The sequence below is a fragment of the Tenrec ecaudatus genome, chromosome 6, assembly GCF_050624435.1.
Source record: "Tenrec ecaudatus isolate mTenEca1 chromosome 6, mTenEca1.hap1, whole genome shotgun sequence".
Classification (NCBI taxonomy): Eukaryota; Metazoa; Chordata; class Mammalia; order Afrosoricida; family Tenrecidae; genus Tenrec; species Tenrec ecaudatus.
Window position 1 is genome coordinate 131,362,797 of NC_134535.1, and position 22,582 is coordinate 131,385,378.

General features: G+C 51.8%; 1 protein-coding gene across 2 annotated transcripts; it reads left to right on the plus strand.

Annotated features, from left to right (window-relative positions):
* Positions 1-17: 17 nt before the first annotated feature.
* FOXM1 (forkhead box M1) lies at positions 18-22,160 on the plus strand. 2 transcript variants are annotated; one of them, XM_075552211.1, is made up of 9 exons: positions 18-253; positions 2,191-2,739; positions 3,408-3,559; positions 4,604-4,795; positions 8,022-8,150; positions 8,790-8,834; positions 9,465-9,537; positions 9,727-9,902; positions 20,663-22,160. In XM_075552211.1, exons 2-9 carry the CDS (start codon positions 2,238-2,240, stop codon positions 21,671-21,673), a joined length of 2,280 nt encoding a protein of 759 aa, XP_075408326.1. In that variant the 5' UTR covers positions 18-253; positions 2,191-2,237; the 3' UTR covers positions 21,674-22,160. The 2 variants fall into 2 exon arrangements, with proteins under 2 accessions (XP_075408326.1, XP_075408327.1); XM_075552212.1 differs by having other exon boundaries at positions 9,468-9,537.
* The last annotated feature ends 422 nt before the right edge of the window (positions 22,161-22,582 follow it).

The following is a 22,582-nucleotide window of genomic DNA, read 5'->3' on the forward strand; positions in this document are numbered from 1 at the left end:
CTCCGCCGGCGCCAATTTCAAACAGCGGAACAAACCGAAAGCTCCGGTGCGGGACCCCACCCCCGGCCCCCGGCCCGGGACCCCGCCCTCCCGGGATCCCCCGGGGTTCCCCACCCCGCCCGCTCCTCCAGGGACCCGGCCCGCCTGGCGCGAGTCGCTGTCGGGGACCCTGGCCCGGCCCCCAGGTTGGAGGAGCCGGGAGCCCGCCCGCGGAGCCCGGCCCGGCGGCGCCGGCGGCGGCTGCAGTCTGCAGGTGAGCGGCGACCGAGAAATGGAGACGGAGGCCTGGCCTGGGCACGGCCAGGGAGCCGGTCCCTGCCGCCCGCGAGCAAGTCCGGGGCCCTGGCAAGCGGGCGCCGAACCAGAGTGGAGGTTTGGGGCTCCCTGGGGAAGGAGGTCTGCGTGTGGGTGCATATTTCCCCGGCACCCACCCTCCTCGTCCTGGCCTCCCCGCTCTCTAAAGACCCCTCGGCCTCTCTTGGCGGCCACAGCCTGTCCACAGCAGCGGGAGGACCGGGGCGACCTACTAAGGGTGCCCTGGGGCTGGGCTGAGAGCAGTTTAAGCTGCACCAAGTGAAAAACTAGCCTGCACCCCTGCGCCCAGGCGCTCTCACCACCGGGCAACACTGCCGCCACTCGACTCTTTGCAAAGGCCCTTCTGGTTCCTGAGCCGTGTAGCCGTTTTGCTGGCCATAAGGGGCTTACTTTGCAAGTCACCGGCCTGGAAAGGGTTGTTAGCAAGAATATCAAGTGACTGGTCCAGGAAGGAGGAAATTAAAACAGAACTCAAGAAAAAGATATCCTGGGATGGAGGGTGGGGGTAAAGAGGATAATATGATCAGAATCTACCGCTTGTTTAGGGTGGGGAGGGCACTGGAGAGATAAGAGATGGAACTGAGATTTGAAGGTCAAGGAAATCTAGGTAGTCTACAGGAAGCCGGGGGAGAATGGGGAGGGCCCAGGAATCTTAAGCAGATCCCAAATGGTCATACAAATGTGTCTCATTTTTTAGGGACATAGCAAATGTTCTATTAAGAGAGAGCCAATTCCTCTCTCTCCAAGGACCCTTAAATAGAGTTCTACCATTTTGCACTAAATGGTAGTCTTCCATGTCGTTATCACATGTTAATAAAGAACTTCTTTTAAAATTAAGACAAAAACCATCTTAGCATATTGGTGATAGCACATCCAGTAGGCTTAGTTCCCCAAGCCCACTGCCATCAAGTTCAATCAGACTCACAGTGACCCAATAGGACAGATTAGAACTACTTCTTAGCGTTTCCAAGACAAACTCTTCAGGAACAGACAGCCTCATCTTACTCCCTAGGAGCGGCTGCTGAGTTCCAGTCGCCAAGCTTACAGTTAGCAGCCCAAGGCTTAGCCCACTGCTCCACCAGGGCTCCTTGTCTTGGTTTTGGAAGAGAAACTGAGGCAGTATGGAAGCATATGACACAGACAAGGGTCATATGGCACTGTATAAGTGTTTAACTGGAAGAAAAATGCCATTTTTAAATGCAAGAATAGGGTGGTTATACCTTGTGAAATGAATTTACCTCCTAGAGTTGTGCGCCATCCAGTCTGCACAGCTTCCCCGGGGGCCTTAAACAGAGCCGGGCTCCCCTGCTAGTCTTTGAAGTGAGGCCTATGGACTGGACGATGATTTCTCAGGTGAAATGGCAATAACACGCTATGCCTTTCTCCCCTGACTCTGTGGGCACTGATCGTATCGCTGACAATGCAGGATGGCATAAAAGTTTAGACTGTATTCTAAAGTGGATTGTGGGCTCAGGAGTGTGTCATCCTATGTCCTCCTATTCCAGCGTTTCCCATTCCTATCCCTGCAGTCAATGCAAGTGGTCTGTTTAATCATCAGCAATAATATGATCGTCTCCTCATTTCGTAGCTGATGCACTTGTTTCTGTAACCAAGGCTCCTTAAGCTTCTAGCAGGTCTTTGGCTTTCCTGATCAAATCCAACTCAGTTCTACTTTCCTGCTTTGAGTTCTTTCTGTTGGCCTTGGTTTTAGCTTGATTTGGTCAGTGGATTTCATCTTCTTTCCATTGGAAGTAAGACTTTACAAAGGCTAGGGAGCATTCCCCTGGGGCTGGGCACTCAGGCTTCTGTCCATATGAGAAATCCCTTTGAACCTGACAAATCTCTTGACATTTTGCTGCTCCTTGTACTTTGCAGGGTCCATGCTTGTGATTGTCAATGGAGAGTGAAAGCACAGATTCATAATGAAAACAAGCCCCCGTCGGCCACTGATTCTCAAGAGACGGAAATTGCCCCTTCCTCTTCAAAATGCCCCAGGTGAAATATCAGAGGAAGAACCTAAAAGGTCCTCTGCCCAACAGGAGCCCCGGCCAACACAGGCCTCCCAGGAAGCGGCAGAATCTAGCGCTTGCAAGTTTCCAGCTGGGATCAAGATTATGAACCACCCCACCATGCCCAACACCCAAGTGGTGGCCATCCCCAGCCACGCCAACATCCAGAGCATCATCACGGCACTGACCGCCAAAGGAAAAGAGAGTGGCAGCAGTGGGCCCAACAAGTTCATCCTCATCAGCAGCGGGGGAGCCCCCACTCACCCCCCAGAACCCCCGCTTCCAGACCAAGCCAGCAGTGACGCCAACAGGGCAGAAGTAATCCCCGAGACCCTGGGACCAAAGCCTACAACCAGGGATGTGAATCTTCCTAGAGTCCCTGGCGCCTTTCCCAGGCCGAGATGGGAGAGCTGTGGTATGTGACCTTCCAGGCAAAGGGGTGAGGAACCCCGCCTTTCCTCTCTGGCAAGGTCTGCGCCATGCAGCACAGGCTTTGCCAAGTGCTAGACTGGTCTTCCTGCAGGAGCAGTGAGCCACAGCCTTTGGACACACTGAAAGGGCTGTCATAATTTCCTATTTCTGTGGTTGCCCTTATTTTGGAAAGGGGTGTATTACTTCTATTTCTCCTTTCCATTGACCCTAGAAGGAAGTGGAAATCTTTCTCTTTTTAAAAACAAATCATTTTATTGGGGGCTCGTACAGCTCTTATCACACTCCGTCCATTCATGCATTGTGTCAAGCACATTTGTACATTTGTTGCCATCATCATTCTCAACACATTTTCTTTCTAGGAAGTAGAAATCTTAATGAAGGAGAAAAACTGGAGCAGACCAAGAAAACGAGACTTTTCTTGGGCAGATGCTCACATTACTCTCCTGTAAGGTTGCCTTGCCCCATCTCCAAGCTGCAGTGCGGCTCAGATTCAATCGAGTTTCTCCTGAAATCCATAATGGGGCAGAGTCGCTTTAAATTCAACATGTGTGTCCTGTCCCGAAGGAGGGATGATTCCTAACAAGTGTGGATGGGTTTGCCTGACGGCTGGCTAGGCAGCTAACTTGGGGTCTTGGGTTCCTTTCTTCCTAGCTGGCGGTGAGGCAGCAAGCTGCCCTCTCGACAACAGCTTGACCAACATCCAGTGGCTTGGAAAGATGAGTTCAGATGGGCTGGGTTCCTGCCGCGTCAAGCAAGAAATGGAGGAAAAAGAAAACTGCTGCCTGGATCAGAGTCAAGTGAAGGTGACTTGTTTTCGGGGCTTCAGGAGGGAAGTCAGGGCCATCGCAGGGAATTTCTAAGACAGGAACTAGATCGAGTGGTCCAGCTGAGGCCGGGTGTCCGAGTCTTTTCCCACGGAGTGCTGTGGTGTGTCAGCTTTGAGCTACTTTTTGCCCTGCAGTCGTGTGTGCCCACCTGCGGCTCACAATGTATGCTGAGGAAATAAGGAATAAGAGGTCTTAGTTGGAAGCATCGTGTATGTTAGAGGCAGCCCACAGCAGGAGATGAATCTAACATTTCTAACGAGACAATTGTCTTAGAAGATATTGTATTCGTAGCAAAGTGAATTAGATGTACTTTAAATACTTCCCAGCAGTCAAAATGGATTTCATCCCATGAACTGGTCTGGGTTGTCACGCATGGCACATGTCTCATTTTTGTTGTACATGCTGTCTGATCATCCTTTCCGCAACCTTGAAAAGTGAACATTCACATGAATCTGGACTTAATGTAAGTAAAATCTAATTGAGCTGTACACTAGAGATTTGCGTACTTTATAAAGTTACAGCTCAATTCGGAAAAGTGGGAGGAAGCAGCGCTGAGAGCATACATACATGTGTCCTCTATCTTAGTAGTGTTTCTTGCAGATCAACCTTGAAATGAGCTGGTCCTACTTGTAAAACAGCAAGAGTGGGAGAGGGACTAAGACCCCAATCTCAGGTCTGGGTCTGCCTTTACTGTAAAGCCTCGGCTCTGAGAATCATAGTCTACAACTAAACTCTCCTGAGAGGTTTCAACTAGATGGCACTCTCCCTCAGCTTTTTATTGGGCAGTATGTTCAACAAAGGAGCCTCGGTGGAGTCGTGGTTAAACATTGACTAGGGACTGGTATAAACCAGGCCTAGATCCTTCTCAACCCTAAATTCTAATTCTATGGACGAGTATGGTCTCTGATTAAGTATGTTTCCAGGACAGTTCTCTGGGACGGGGAGCTTCGCTGGGGTATATTTCAGGGTGCAGGGGAGGGCATTTCATTGTCATTCCCGGGGATTTCCCCTAACCCTCAGGTTGAGGAGCCCCCAGGAGCATCGGTGTCCTGGCAGAGCTCTGTGTCCGAGAGGCCGCCCTACTCGTACATGGCCATGATACAGTTCGCCATCAACAGCACCGAGAGGAAGCGCATGACCCTGAAGGACATCTACGCTTGGATTGAGGACCACTTCCCCTACTTTAAGCACATCGCCAAGCCCGGCTGGAAGGTAGGAACCCTCTTCCTCAAAGCTAAGGTCACTTTGGCCCCAACACCTCGTCTTTGGTGTTACACAGCAGCTTATCCCGGGGCCCTGGGAGGCGGTGCACTAGCCCCGTAAACAAGTGTGCCTTTTGGATTGTGACTTGATCCTGCTGAGTCCAGCCAAAAGCATGGTAAGGGCTCTGCAGCCCCTTCATCTCATTACCTAAGGTTTATAGAGACTCTTCAATGGAGCACCAAGCGTGTGTGTGTGTGTATGTGTGTGTGTGTGTGTGTGCACGCGCGCATGCGTGTGGCAGGGGTTCTCTGTTAGCTCCATTTAAAAAATATATTTTTATTGTGAGTTAAGTAGGGGTTTACAAATCAGATCATCTTTTTTTTTCAGCCAATAACTTGAACAACTTATTAAACCTCCCAATGGCTTGCCTTGCTGCCCCGCCACTTCTGTCTCAAAGACCATTAGCTTCTTCACCCAAGTTCATACCCATCTACCTTCTAGCCCCTAAGTTTCCAAATATAGCCAATCATTGGAATCCCCTGGGGATCTGGAGAAACTCCAGATCCCTGGGTTCCTCCCACTAGAGCAGTGGTTCTCAACCTTCCCAATGCCTCGACCCTTTAATACAGTTCCTCTTATTATTTTCAAATTATTTTTGTTGCTACTTCATAACTGTCATTTTGCTACTGTTATGAATCGTCATGTAAATATCTGATGCTGGATGTATTTTCATTGTTACAAATTGAACACAATTAAAGCATAGTGATTAATCACAAAAACAATATGTAATTATATCTTGTGAAATATTTATTTCTAATACAAACAATGAAAATTTGTCTTGAAGCATGAGTGGCATGGGTAACAGTCTTAATATAACAAAAGTAAACTACATTGCTACATTTTGCCACAGTAGGGGTGAAAAGCCAACAGCAGTGGGAGGGTTGAGCTAGCTTCTTTCTCACCAGATGAGCATGTCTGCATGTGGGCAGGCCCACCTGGAGACGGATACAGGAGAGGTGTCTCGGTTCCTAAGACCATCGGAAGTATGTGTTTTCTAATGGTCTTAAGCGACCCCTGTGAAAGGGTCCTCCAACCGCCCTCCCCCCCAACGGGGTCCCGACCCACAGGTTGAGAACCACTGCACTAGAGCTTCTGATTCATTAGGTTGCAACTGGAGCCCAGGAGTTGGAGTTCTGCGGGATCACCAGGGGATCCCAGTGATCAGCCAAGTTTGAGAACCTAGGCCCTGGCCTATTATTTCCTCTACCCTCCACGCCCCTCCCACCCCTGGACACCATCAAAGCCTTTTTGTTTTTTAAACACTTTATTGAGGACTCTGACAGCTCTTGTAACAATCCAGACATCAGTTGTATCAAGCACATTTGTATATGTTGCCATCATTATCTTCTACACCAGGGCTCCTCAAACTTTTTAAACGGGGCCAGTTCTCTGTCCCTTAGACCCGTTGGAGGGCCGGACTACAGTAAAAAAAAACAAAAAAAACAAGAAATTCCTATGCACACTGCACATACCTTATTTTGAAGTAAAAAACAAACTGGGCAAAAATACCCGGCCGGCCGGATAAATGTCCTCGGCGGGCTGCATGTGGCCCGCGGGCCGTAGTTTGAGGGCGCCTGTTCTAGACATTTATTTTCTATTGAGCCCTTGGTGTCGGCTCCTCTGAGAACCTTTTCTTGATTTGCGTATTTGTTTATTTGTGCGTGTTTATTTTTAACAGGTCTCCTACAATCTTTGCCCTTTGTCCTCCGAATCCATCCGTGGCCTGAGGTGCCTCACTGTTGCTTCACTCCTCGCCAGCGAGGCATCGCAGGCCACTGTGTGCACAGACCCAGTTTGCGTGTCCGGTCTTCCACTGACGGACACGAGGGTCATTCCTCCTCCTGCGGTTGTGAATGGTGTCACGGTGGGCGGGCGTGTCTGTGCCGGCGCTCTGTTTTTTATTTCTGTAGGGTGTGTGCCAAGTCACACCACTGCTGAGTCACGTGGTAGCGCCATTCCCAGCTGTTGGAGGCAGCACCACACTGCTTTCCATAGTGGATGGACAGTTCTCTGGTCCTGCCGGCAGTGGATGAGGGTTCCGATCTCTGCACCCCCTGACGCATTTGTTCTTTTCTGCTTTTTTAAACCTTGCTGTCCATTCTGGGGTGAAGTGGTATCTCATTGAGGTACCAAGCCCATTTTTAGGCCACCTCCCACCGTCTTAAGCATCAGCGGCTGGAGTGACTTGTTATTGCCATCAAGTCGGTTCCAGCCTGTAGCGACCTTATGCAAACAGAACAATACTGCCCGGCCCTGCGCCATCCTCACAAGGGTCCCATGCCCAAGCCCATTGTGACAGCCACGGTGTCGGGCGAGGGCCTGCCTCTCTCACTGCCTCTCTGCTCTACCTCAAGCATGATGTCCTTCTCCCGGGACTCGTCTCTTCTGACAAGTCCAGAGTATGTAAGACTAGGTCTCCCCTCCCTGCCCCCACGGAGCACTCTGGCCACACTTGTTCCAAGATAGCTTGGTTTGTCCTTTGGCCGTCCATGGTACTTTCAAAGATTCTTGGCCAGCACCACCATTCAAGTGCATCGATTCTTCTTCAGTCTTCCTTATTCGATGTCCGATTTTCACATGCATACGAGGCGATTGGAAATACCATGGCTTGAGACAGGCGCGACTTAGTGGCTTAGCTCTTGAGAAGACTCCCACTGCCTATGAGTCCCATAATGGAAGATTCACTGGCTGCAGTATCACGCCTCATTTCTAGAGGGCAGGATTGTCCTCTTTTATTCAAGATGCCTGGGAGTCAGTTGGTCAATGTCAGAACCACAAGTTGGGTCTTCTGACAGGTTCTTGGCCCCTAGCCCTCAACCTTCAAGAGAATTCTCCATTTCACACTTTTAGCTCAAAATCCTGACTTGCTATGGATTCTTGCTTCCTACTCTGGGCTGCTTATCCACGGCCCCTGAAAAGCAGCCAGCCTGGTCTGTCTTTATCGCCAGCCTGACAATGGCACCTGGTTTTCCTCTTTGTAGGCGTAGATGGGTTTCTGACAAAGCGGACGGCTCTGCAATGGGGAGCGTCTGGGAGGGAGTTCCCATCAGGCAAGGCCACGTGGACACCTGACGGCTGGTCTGGGCAGAGCGGGAGCAGCCAGACGCTGATGTGCCCAGTTCATTTCCGAGGTGCTGTTTCCCTAGCTAAGGCACCGGGTCTCTGCCTTTTTCAGAACTCCATTCGTCACAACCTTTCCCTCCACGAGATGTTTGTTCGCGAGACATCTGCCAATGGGAAGGTGTCCTTTTGGACCATCCACCCCAGTGCCAACCGCTACTTGACACTGGACCAGGTGTTTAAGGTGAGTGTCCCGTTTTCTCCTAAATAGGGCCAGACTTGGAGTTTAAAGTATCCGTCTCCAAAGCGTATCCGCGCCTGGGCGTCGGTGATTTGCATAAAGCTTGTTGAACATGGGTGGATGACCGGTATAAACGACACACTGTGCTAGATCTGGGCCTGAACAGGACTTCCCTTGCCCCCCAGTTGAGGAGGATTTCCCGGGGCAGTGTCTCCCTCACTTCCCTGTGACCAACACTGGCCTGGAGTCTTGCTGCAATGCAGCAGCTTCCCGGTCCCCTCCCTCGGAGGTCTTCATTCCTGGTGTTTGCGATGGGCTCAGGGACTTTGGAAGTTTGCATGATCTCAAGTGATTCTTGCAGAAAATCGTCTGGGAAGCTCCTCTCAAAAGAAAACCCGGACCGTGTTAGGCTGTGTTAGATCAGAAGAGGTAGAGCCGCCAGACAGCTCTTCAGAAAGACCCTGTCTTCAAGGGCATCTCAGAGTGCTCGTGAGGCCGACAGCCTTCTCTTGGGAGGGACAGTTGACCAAGAGGCCCCTCGGCTTCCACCATGGACATGACTTCTTCCTCGTCTGGTCAGACTGACCGTGTCAGTGGTAACTTCCCTCTCGTTTCTCTCCCACAATGCCTGGCCGCCACCAGCCACTGGACCCAGGGTCTCCACAGTCGCCCGAGGACTCAGAATCAGTAAGATTCTTTCCCTCTGGCTCGGGGCTTGGACTTGTTTTCTCACTGCTCAGCTTGGCTTCGGTGGACAGGGACCCAGTCGGTCGGTCGGTGCTCAGCAGGGGTAGGGGGCCTGGAGTCTAAACACAAAGCACCCTGAGGCTTCTGGGAGGGAGGTGGAGCTGCGGGGGCACCCTGTGACCCACTGTCTCACCTCACCGGAAGTAGGGTTCGTGCCCGCTTCCCCTCCCACAGGCCTTGTCCAGCTGTACGGCGCAGAGCACAGCCTGGCAAGGGCGCGTGCCACCGGCTGGGTGCGGTGCCAGCATTGCCAGGTGCACGGCAGAGCTCGCAGGCTGCCATCTCCCTCCCTTTCTCCCCGGCTTGCCGTGGCCCCTCCTACAGCTCCACGCGTTAGCGTCCCCTGGGGTTGCTGAGGACACCTGGATGAGGTGGAAGGGCCACCCTGCCATCGTCTGCCCGCCTGCTGTCCCTCCGAACCACGGCTCTGCGGACGGAGCTCACCTCCGCCCGGGGCCCTTGCTAGCCGCTGATTAGTTCTGTGCGCGCTGCCCGAGCGGCTGGTGGGTTCTCCTGCCCACCTCCCTAACCTTATTCACTCCGTCTCTCTCTCTCCCCGTCTGCCACAAGCAGCAGCAGAAGCGGTCCCACCCTGAGCTCCACCGGAACGTGACCATCAAAACGGAACTCCCACTGGGTGCACGTTAGTATGGGAGAGCGGGCCTCAGGCCAAGGCCTGGTTCTGGGGCGTGCCTCTAGGGAATCCGACTCCAGGAGTCTGTTCCCGCTCCAGGGGGTAGGAGCCCAGACAAGGAGAGCAAAGCCCCCGGGATTACGAAGGGCTGTGCCCCTGGTTCCCACTCCTGACCGCTCGCTCCAATGCCTTCCTTAGGCCGGAAGATGAAGCCTCTGCTCCCACGGGTGAGCTCCTACCTGGTGCCCATCCAGTTCCCGGTGAACCCGTCCCTGGTGCTGCAGCCCTCGGGGAAAGTGCCCCTGCCCCTGGCCGCCTCGCTCATGAGCTCGGAGCTCGCACGACACAGCAAGCGAGTCCCCATCGCCCCCAAGGTGAGTGGCTTTTGCTGTTCTCCGAGGTAACTCGTGCTCACAAAACACTCTGCCAAGCGTTCCCTGGGCAGACAGCGCACACGTGCACACGGGCCTGTCACGGTGCTGCTGCTGCTGCTTGTCACCGTGACCCCCGGGGGGCAGAGCAGAAGGGCACCATGGGGTGTCAAGGCTTCGTCCTCTCCGGAGCAGATCTCGAGCCCCGTCTTCCGAGGTGGGTCGTCAGTCCAGCACCGACCATGGACTCCAAGAGAAGCGGTGTCTGGAGGCTCATACATACCTAATGCGTTTGCGGGCACTCAGACGAGGGTGACGGTGATGGGTCTGAGCTGGTTAGGGGAGTCGGCAAGGGAAGCAGGTCTTCCAGAGAAGTGGGCTGCCCTAAGCAAGTTGGTGTGAAGCGAGCAGCTACATGGCGGTGCCATGGAGGCGGGGAAGGCCGGTCTGTACCTAGTAGAAAAATGAGCTGGGTCAGTCTAGCGCGGGGCTTCACCACCTCAGGACCCGGACTCCCTTTGGGGCTGGATCCTTCTGTACTGGTGCGGGTCTTGAGGCATGGAGGGCACGGGGCGGAAACAGCCATTGTCCTATGCACTGATCAGGTCTGACAATGAAAATGGCTCAGGGGTAGCTCCCCCGCTGGCTGAGCATAACCGACCTGCCTTAAGAAAAGCCAAGGCATGTTTCAGACCTGGTCGCGATGGGCCAACAGGCCTGGACTTGACCCCTGGGAGGTTGTGCGGGCAGGGGCTGACGGGAAAGCAAAGTCGAGAAACACCCATTGTCACTCACCCATAGCGGCACCATGGAGGGCTTTTCACGGCAGAGGGCAGCCAGCCTCAGCTCTTCCCCGGCTACCGACACTGACCTTGCAGTTAGCAGTCCAGTGTGACCCCAGAGTGCCTCCAGGCCTCCAGAAAGGGGGAGAAATGCTTCCGAGCCCACACTTCACCAAATAGCATGGGCTGGGAGTTGGGGAGACTTGGGTTTGTTTCTTTTCTTTAAAAAAAATTTTTTTTAATGCTCTGAGATTATGCATACTGTGCACATTTAAGGCATCCAGGTGACTGTAGTGTGCATGCTGTTTAGTTTTGATGCCGTCTTTCCCAACCTTCTCTTTCTTACTTCATTTTACACCACACCCCCGCCCACCTTCACACTGTTCCCAAAAAACACCCATGCCCCCATTTAGTACGCTTTCGTCCATAGTTTACCTGTGCCCTTAACATAGTAGGCACACGGGACAGACACTGTGTGTACACACCTATGAGCCAGGACAGACACCCTGTGTACACACCTATGAGCCAGGACAGACGCTCTGTGTGTACACACCTATGACACATGACAGACACTGTGTACACACCTATGAGACAGGACAGACGCTCTGTGTATACACCTATGAGACAGGACAGACACTGTGTGTACACACCTATGAGACAGGACAGCCGCCCTGTGTGTACACACCTATGAGACAGGACAGACACTCTGTGTGTAAACACCTGTGAGACAGGGCAGACACTGTGTGTACACACCTATGAGCCAGGACAGACACTGTGTGTGTACACACCTATGAGACAGGACAGACGCTCTGTGTGTACACACCTATGAGACAGGACAGACGCTCTGTGTGTACACACCTATGAGACAGGACAGACCCTCTGTATACACACCTATGAGACAGGACAGATGTTCTGTGTATGTACAAACCTATGAGACAGGACAGACGCTCTGTGTACACACCTATGAGACAGGACAGACACTCTGTGTGTACACACCTATGAGACAGGACAGCCGCTCTGTGTGTACACACCTATGAGACAGGACAGACACTGTGTACACACCTATGAGACAGGACAGACACTGTACACACCTATGAGACAGGACAGACACTGTGTACACACCTATGAGACAGGACAGACACTGTGTGTGTACACACCTATGAGACAGGACAGACACTGTGTGTGTACACCTATGAGACAGGACAGACGTTCTGTGTATGTACACACCTATGAGACAGGACAGACGTTCTGTGTGTACACACCTATGAGACAGGACAGACACTGTGTACACACCTATGAGACAGGACAGCCGCTCTGTGTGTACACACCTATGAGACAGGACAGACGCTCTGTGTGTACACACCTATGAGACAGGACAGACACTGTGTACACACCTATGAGACAGGACAGACACTGTGTACACACCTGTGAGACAGGACAGACGCTCTGTGTACACACCTATGAGACAGGACAGACGCTCTGTGTGTACACACCTATGAGACAGGACAGACACTCTGTGTGTACACACCTATGAGACAGGACAGACGCTCTCTGTGTACACACCTATGAGACAGGACAGCCGCTCTGTGTACACACCTATGAGACAGGACAGACTGTGTACATACCTATAAGACAGGACAGACGCTCTGTGTACACACCTATGAGACAGGACAGACACTCTGTGTACACACCTATGAGACAGGACAGACGCTCTGTGTGTACACATCTATGAGACAGGACAGACACTGTGTACATACCTATAAGACAGGACAGACGCTCTGTGTACACACCTATGAGACAGGACAGACGCTCTGTGTGTACACACCTATGACACATGACAGACACTCTGTGTACACACCTATGAGCCAGGACAGACGCTCTGTGTGTACACACCTGTGAGACAGGACAGACACTCTGTGTGTACATACCTGTGAGACAGGACAGCTGCTCTTTGTATACACACCTATGAGACAGGACAGACACTGTGTGTGTACACCTATGAGACAGGACAGACGCTCTGTGTGTACACACCTATGACACATGACAGACACTCTGTGTACACACCTATGAGCCAGGACAGACGCTCTGTGTGTACACACCTGTGAGACAGGACAGACACTCTGTGTGTACATACCTGTGAGACAGGACAGCTGCTCTTTGTATACACACCTATGAGACAGGACAGACACTGTGTGTGTACACCTATGAGACAGGACAGACACTGTGTGTGTACACCTATGAGACAGGACAGACACTGTGTACACACCTATGAGACAGGACAGACGTTCTGTGTATGTACACACCTATGAGACAGGACAGACGCTCTGTGTGTACACACCTATGAGACAGGACAGACACTGTGTACACACCTATGAGACAGGACAGACACTGTGTGTACACACCTGTGAGACAGGACAGACGCTCTGTGTACACACCTATGAGACAGGACAGACACTCTTGTGTACACACCTATGAGCCAGGACAGACGCTCTGTGTGTACACACCTATAAGACAGGACAGACGTTCTGTGTGTACACACCTATGAGACAGGACAGCCGCTCTGTGTACACACCTATGAGACAGGACAGACACTCTGTGTACACACCTATGAGACAGGACAGACACTGTGTACATACCTATAAGACAGGACAGACGCTCTGTGTACACACCTATGAGACAGGACAGACACTCTTGTGTACACACCTATGAGCCAGGACAGACGCTCTGTGTGTACACACCTATAAGACAGGACAGACGTTCTGTGTGTACACACCTATGAGACAGGACAGACGCTCTGTGTACACACCTATGAGACAGGACAGACGCTCTGTGTACACACCTATGAGACAGGACAGACGCTCTGTGTGTACACACCTATGACACATGACAGACACTCTGTGTACACACCTATGAGCCAGGACAGACGCTCTGTGTGTACACACCTGTGAGACAGGACAGACACTGTGTGTACATACCTGTGAGACAGGACAGCCGCTCTTTGTATACACACCTATGAGACAGGACAGACACTGTGTGTGTACACCTATGAGACAGGACAGACACTGTGTGTACACACCTATGAGACAGGACAGACGCTGTGTACACACCTGTGAGACAGGACAGACACTGTGTGTGTACACACCTATGAGACAGGACAGACACTGTGTGTGTACACACCTATGAGACAGGACAGACACTGTGTGTACACACCTGTGAGACAGGACAGACACTCTTGTGTACACACCTATGAGCCAGGACAGACGCTCTGTGTGTACACACCTATGAGACAGGACAGACGCTCTGTGTGTACACACCTATGAGACAGGACAGCCGCTCTGTGTACACACCTATGAGACAGGACAGACACTCTGTGTACACACCTATGAGACAGGACAGACACTGTGTACATACCTATAAGACAGGACAGACACTGTGTGTACACACCTATGAGACAGGACAGACGCTCTGTGTACACACCTATGAGACAGGACAGACACTCTGTGTGTACACACCTATGAGACAGGACAGACACTGTGTACACACCTATGACACATGACAGACACTCTGTGTACACACCTATGAGCCAGGACAGACACTGTACACACCTATGAGACAGGACAGACACTGTGTACACACCTATGAGACAGGACAGACACTGTGTGTGTACACACCTATGAGACAGGACAGACACTGTGTGTGTACACCTATGAGACAGGACAGACGTTCTGTGTATGTACACACCTATGAGACAGGACAGACGTTCTGTGTGTACACACCTATGAGACAGGACAGACACTGTGTACACACCTATGAGACAGGACAGCCGCTCTGTGTGTACACACCTATGAGACAGGACAGACGCTCTGTGTGTACACACCTATGAGACAGGACAGACACTGTGTACACACCTATGAGACAGGACAGACACTGTGTACACACCTGTGAGACAGGACAGACGCTCTGTGTACACACCTATGAGACAGGACAGACGCTCTGTGTGTACACACCTATGAGACAGGACAGACACTCTGTGTGTACACACCTATGAGACAGGACAGACGCTCTCTGTGTACACACCTATGAGACAGGACAGCCGCTCTGTGTACACACCTATGAGACAGGACAGACTGTGTACATACCTATAAGACAGGACAGACGCTCTGTGTACACACCTATGAGACAGGACAGACACTCTGTGTACACACCTATGAGACAGGACAGACGCTCTGTGTGTACACATCTATGAGACAGGACAGACACTGTGTACATACCTATAAGACAGGACAGACGCTCTGTGTACACACCTATGAGACAGGACAGACGCTCTGTGTGTACACACCTATGACACATGACAGACACTCTGTGTACACACCTATGAGCCAGGACAGACGCTCTGTGTGTACACACCTGTGAGACAGGACAGACACTCTGTGTGTACATACCTGTGAGACAGGACAGCTGCTCTTTGTATACACACCTATGAGACAGGACAGACACTGTGTGTGTACACCTATGAGACAGGACAGACGCTCTGTGTGTACACACCTATGACACATGACAGACACTCTGTGTACACACCTATGAGCCAGGACAGACGCTCTGTGTGTACACACCTGTGAGACAGGACAGACACTCTGTGTGTACATACCTGTGAGACAGGACAGCTGCTCTTTGTATACACACCTATGAGACAGGACAGACACTGTGTGTGTACACCTATGAGACAGGACAGACACTGTGTGTGTACACCTATGAGACAGGACAGACACTGTGTACACACCTATGAGACAGGACAGACGTTCTGTGTATGTACACACCTATGAGACAGGACAGACGCTCTGTGTGTACACACCTATGAGACAGGACAGACACTGTGTACACACCTATGACACAGGACAGACACTGTGTGTACACACCTGTGAGACAGGACAGACGCTCTGTGTACACACCTATGAGACAGGACAGACACTCTTGTGTACACACCTATGAGCCAGGACAGACGCTCTGTGTGTACACACCTATAAGACAGGACAGACGTTCTGTGTGTACACACCTATGAGACAGGACAGACGCTCTGTGTGTACACACCTATGAGACAGGACAGCCGCTCTGTGTACACACCTATGAGACAGGACAGACACTCTGTGTACACACCTATGAGACAGGACAGACACTGTGTACATACCTATAAGACAGGACAGACGCTCTGTGTACACACCTATGAGACAGGACAGACACTCTTGTGTACACACCTATGAGCCAGGACAGACGCTCTGTGTGTACACACCTATAAGACAGGACAGACGTTCTGTGTGTACACACCTATGAGACAGGACAGACGCTCTGTGTACACACCTATGAGACAGGACAGACGCTCTGTGTACACACCTATGAGACAGGACAGACGCTCTGTGTGTACACACCTATGACACATGACAGACACTCTGTGTACACACCTATGAGCCAGGACAGACGCTCTGTGTGTACACACCTGTGAGACAGGACAGACACTGTGTGTACATACCTGTGAGACAGGACAGCCGCTCTTTGTATACACACCTATGAGACAGGACAGACACTGTGTGTGTACACCTATGAGACAGGACAGACACTGTGTGTACACACCTATGAGACAGGACAGACGCTGTGTACACACCTGTGAGACAGGACAGACACTGTGTGTGTACACACCTATGAGACAGGACAGACACTGTGTGTGTACACACCTATGAGACAGGACAGACACTGTGTGTACACACCTGTGAGACAGGACAGACACTCTTGTGTACACACCTATGAGCCAGGACAGACGCTCTGTGTGTACACACCTATGAGACAGGACAGACGCTCTGTGTGTACACACCTATGAGACAGGACAGCCGCTCTGTGTACACACCTATGAGACAGGACAGACACTCTGTGTACACACCTATGAGACAGGACAGACACTGTGTACATACCTATAAGACAGGACAGACACTGTGTGTACACACCTATGAGACAGGACAGACGCTCTGTGTACACACCTATGAGACAGGACAGACACTCTGTGTACACACCTATGAGACAGGACAGACACTGTGTACACACCTATGACACATGACAGACACTCTGTGTACACACCTATGAGCCAGGACAGACGCTCTGTGTGTACACACCTGTGAGACAGGACAGACACTATGTGTACATACCTGTGAGACAGGACAGCCGCTCTTTGTATACACACCTATGAGACAGGACAGACACTGTGTGTGTACACCTATGAGACAGGACAGACACTGTGTGTACACACCTATGAGACAGGACAGACGCTGTGTGTACACACCTATGAGACAGGACAGATGCTCTGTGTGTACACACCTATGAGACAGGACAGACATTGTGTGTGTACACACCTGTGAGACAGGACAGGCGCTGTGTACACACCTGTGAGACAGGACAGACACTGTGTGTGTACACACCTATGAGACAGGACAGACACTGTGTGTGTACACACCTATGAGACAGGACAGACACTGTGTGTGTACACACCTATGAGACAGGACAGACACTGTGTGTACACCTATGAGACAGGACAGACGTTCTGTGTATGTACACACCTATGAGACAGGACAGACGTTCTGTGTGTACACACCTATGAGACAGGACAGCCACTCTGTGTACACACGTATGAGCCAGGACAGCCACTCTGTGTGTACACACCTATGAGCCAGGACAGACGCTCTGTGTGTACACACCTATGAGACAGGACAGCCACTCTGTGTACACACCTATGAGCCAGGACAGCCGCTCTTGGCATCTGCCCTTCTCTGAAGCCACAGCACCGCATGCACTGGGGAGGGCAGCACAACTGACGGAGGCTTTTAAAGGAAGACGCTGTTCCGTGCACAGTCCTGCAGGAAGAGTGGTGAGCAGGCATCTCAGCGACTACCTAGACCTAGGTGGATATCCAAGCTGAACAGGTGTGGGTGGCCAGTGCAACTCCACCCAAGAGTAGGTTTGACAGAGGGTATTACTACATATATGTTTGTAGGTACTGTAAATATGCCCAGTATACAGTAGCACATTCGGGGAGCAAAGTTATGCAAACTTCTCAGCCATAATCAAACGCCTTGAGGGGTTAAGTGCTTGGCTGGGAAGCTTAGGACCGAAGACTCGGGAACATCTGATTGAATGGACACAACACAGTCCACAAGGACAATGTTCTGGGTCCTCCTTCAGTGAGGAGAACTGGGGTCTTGAAAGATCACGACCAACTGTCTAGGATGCAGCTAGTGGTCTCCCCTTGTCTGGAGCAACGACGAGTAAAGGAAACAATTAGTCCAAATGGCAGATGGGCTGCACAAACCACACCCTCTACCACCCTGAGACTAGAAGAACTAGATGGTGCCCACCACCAGTACTGGTCTCTCTGACCAGGAACGCAATAGAGGCCCTCGACAGAGTGGGAGGAAAATGTAGAACAAAGTTCAAAATCACGAAGACGAGCAGATCCAGTGGTCTGCAAATCTGGAACGGAGCTCAGCCCTGAGGATCACCTTTCACCTGGACTGGGAGCACAGAGGTCAAGTGAACGTACGACCCATAAGGAACACAAGCCTCGGAACAGTCAGCCATGTGAGACCCCAAAAAGCAGCCTTTGCCCCAGAACACAGCTCGGGAGGCCGGACTGGGCAAGAAGGAGAGGAAAGGAAACAGAAGCAGGGAGGAAGTCGGGCGAGAGCTGCAAGTACAACCGTGAAAGGAAACGCGTGAGGTTGTTGGATGGAACACGAAGTTGTTCTGTAAACCTTCACCTAAACACAAAAATGATTTTTTTAAAAAAAACAAACAGTTCTGGCATAACTCTAATTCATTGCTTCTTAGTGGCTACATAATATTCCACAGTGTGGTTATACATTTTTTTCCAACCATTCCACTTTTTTTCCTTTCTTTTTTACATTTTATTAGGGGCTCATACAACTCTTATCACAATCCACACATATACATACATCAATTGTATAAAGCACATCTGCACATCCCTTTCCCTAATCATTCTCAAAGCATTTGCTCTCCACTTAAGCCCTCTGCATCAGGTCCTCTTTTTTTTTTCCCCTCCCTCCCCGCTGCCCCCTCCCTCATGTGCCCTTGATCATTTATAGATTGTTATTTTGTCATATCTTGCCCTATCCGGAGTCTCCCCTCCTCCCCTTCCCTGCCGTCCTTCTCCCAGGGAGGAGGTCACATGCGGATCCCTGCAATCAGTTCCCCCTTTCCAACCCACTCACCCTCCACTCTCCCAGCATACCCCCTCACACCCTTGGTCCTGAAGGGATCATCCACCCTGGATTCCCTGTGCCTCCAGCTCCCACATGTATCAGTGTACAACCTCTGCCCCATCCAGTCCTGCAAGGTAGAATTCGGATCATGGTAGTTGGGGGGAGGAAGCATCCAGGATCTGGGGGAAAGCTACGTTCTTCAGTACTACATCACACCCTGACTGACCCATCTCCTCTCCTAAACCCCTCTATGAGGGGATCTCCAGTGGCCGACAAATGGGCCTTGGGTCTCCACTCTGTACTTCCCCCTTCATTCACTATGATATATATATATTCTTTTTTTTTTTTTTTTGCATGATGCCTTATACCTGGTCCCTTTGGCACCTCATGATCACACAGGCTGGTGTGCTTCTTCCATGTGGGCTTTATTGCTTCTGAGCTAGATGGCCGCTTGTTCACCTTCAAGCTTTTAAGACCCCAGACACTATCTCTTTCGATAGCCGGGCACCATCAGCTTTCTTCGCCACATTTGCTTATGCACCCATTTGTCTTCGGCGATCGTATCTTGGAGGTGTGCAGCCAACCAACCATTCCACTTTTATGGGCACATTTTGTGTCTAATGTCTTGCTTTAGGAACAATAAATGTCTCTCTTACTGGTGCTCTTATTGCTATGGGATAGAATCCCAGAATGGAGACTGCTGAGTAAAAAAGTTTTTAAAATTTTATTAGACATTGCTAGATTACTGTCTTAAAAAATAATTCAGATACCCATCAACAATAAATGACAAGGCCTATATCTCTGCCAGCAATTGGTATTAATCTAGCTTTTAAATAGTTTCCAGTCTGGTGAGTAGAAATGACTTCTCCATATTTAATTATGACCTTTCTTTGCTTTCCAGTGAGTTTGGGCATCCTCTCAAAAGTTTGGCCACTTGGAATTGTCCTCTGTGAACTCTATTTACGGACCTTGTCTATTTTCCTCTCGATGCTATCTTATTAATTTGTGGCTATTCTGTATATTATAGTTCGTCATTCACCCACAGGGTATCTCTTGTACTTTTACCGTTTGTTTCTGAACTTCACTCTTGGTATCGCTTGTCACAGTTTTAAAAGTAATCCCTTTTTCATAGTCAAATATGTCTTACATCTCGTTTACAGACCCGGGTTTCCAGTCTCAGTCACCCCACCCTCAGATTGTACATGTAGTCCCCTAGATTCTCTTGCAAGATTTGGATGGTTTTAATTTTTATGTTTTAAGTCTCCGCATATGGTACCAGATCCCAAAGGCGCACGATCCTGACTCCGTGCAGCCCTAGCGGACAGAGGAGTACCACCTCTTTGGGTGGCTGAGGGTGTGCTCTTTGTGGGAGCAGAAAGCCTCATCTTTCTCCCCGGGAGTATCTGCTGACCTTTCAGTGTAACCCAGTACCCCACGCGGGGTCCTTGTGGTATAAGATAGACGCCAAGTTTGATTTTCTCTCAGAATTCTGCCAGCAGCATAGGAAAAACTTATAGTTTTACCCCTGAAATGGAATTACCACCTTCATCCTACGGTAAATTCTCATACTCTATCGTTGGGGGTATTTTTTGTTAGAGATAGAAAGAAGAGGGTTACCTAGTACCAGTACGTGGGTTACGGTAGCCTTGGCCTTGTGTTCTGCCTGTGGACAGGAGGCTGGCTCCCCAGGGCTCCCCTCCCCTCTCTTCTGCTTCCCTTGCAGGTCCTGCTTGCCGAGGAAGGGCTAGCCCCGCTGCCCCCTGCGGGAGCAGTGCAGGAGAAGCTCCTGCCTGGAGAGGAGCCGTGCTCTCTGCTTCCAGTGCAGTCCAACGAGGAGGAAGGCCAGCGCGGGCAGAGGACGCCCTGCACAGCGAGATGCATCAAAGTGGAGAGCCCACCTTTGGAAGAGTGGCCCTCCACCCCCTTCAAAGGGGAGTCGGAGGACTTGTCCCACCCTCCCACACCCAGGTCCAAGAGGCCCTACAGTGGGCTCAAGTCCCCAAGCCAGCGCGTCTCTGAAATGCTCATCATTAAACGGAGAAAGAGGCGGGAGCAGAGCCGGTCCCGCAGGAAACAGCACCTTCTGCCTCCCTGTCCCGACGAGCCGGAGCTGCTGTTCTCAGAAGACCCCGGAGCTGCCCGGCCAGCCGGCCCCGAGCCACCCTTCCTGGCAGACACCTCGGAGCAGGCCCCCCCGCAGGGCTACTCCCAGGAGGAAGGAGGACCGTTTAAGACGCCCATCAAGGAGGGGATGCCCATCTCCTCCACCCCGAGCAAAGCCGTCCTCCCCATCACCCCGGAGTCCTGGAGGCTCACACTGCCCACCAGAGAGGGCGGGCTGGAATTCAGCCCTGTGCAAACCGCCCAGGGTGCCTTTGGCCCCCTGCCTGACTCCCTGGGGCTGATGGATCTGAGCACCACTCCGCTGAAAAGCCTTCCCCTCTTTGACTCACCCCAAGGGCTCCTCACTTCAGAGCCCTTTGACCTCACCTCTGACCCCTTTAGCAGCTGTGCCCCCTCAGCTATGGAAACGTCCAAGCCAGGCCCCCCCGATCCACAGGTCCCCAACCTTTCAGCCAATCACTCTCTGACAGAAGGTCTGGTTCTGGACACGATGAATGACAGCCTCAGCAAGATCCTGCTGGACATCAGCTTTCCCGGCCTGGCCGAGGACGAGGAACCGCTGGGCCCGGACAACATCAGCTGGACGCAGCTCATCTCCGAGCTGCGATAGAGACCCGGCCTGGTCCTTGCCACTTAGCCTCCCACTCTTCTGGAACACACAAATAGCCAGGTGGTCCAGGCCCCTGTGCCCCTGCGCCCTGAGAACAGCAGGCAGCGACAGTCTGTGTTCCTCAGCACCGCCCTCCTGGTGACGCCAAGGCAGCCTTGGCGCCTCTGCCACCCCGAGACCTCTCCAGACAGCAAGGCCCTGGGAACTTGTCTCTGTGCCATCTGCTGCCACTCTCCCACCCCCAGGGGAACCCCACTCCTTCCTGCTGGGACTGGAAGGCTGGGCACAGCAAACACAAGGGTGAAGGACTAGGAACTGCCTCAACTGTTTCCATTCTGAACCCAGCAGCCTTCCCACAGGGTGGCCCCGGTAAAGAATGTATCTGTCCTCTCAATGTTACCCTCTAGTTACAAAGGTTAACCTCTCTCCTTAGATCATTACCTGGGGGAGGCAGGTGGGATGGCAGGGGGCTTCTGTTTGCTCCTGTCCCTGGCTTTTAGTTCCTAGAGGTGGGGGGGTGGGGGGGACTACCTGCAGTGCAAGGTTTCTCCCAGGCTGGAGGCGCCTGACACAAAGATTCTTGACTGGAGGTACCTAGACCAGGACACGCTCACTCTGGCTCCTATTCAAACCCCTCCTCGCAGCTCCCCTTGTTCCCATGTCAGCTTACCTGCAAGAAGTAGTCCTGGTCACAGTCTTGGGTCAAGAGTTGGCTTTGGGGTGGGGGTGGATGCATCAGAAGCCAAGCATGAGGGCGTCCCCACTGTATGGTTCTTCAACAGTGTCCCTAATCGTGCCAGGGAGCCAGGGTCGTGGAGCCTGGAGTAGGCTACAAGGGGGCCCTGACCTCCCTGGCATCCTTAGCTGGCTCCTTGGCTTTGCAGAGAGCCACCTCGAGCCCCAGCTGAC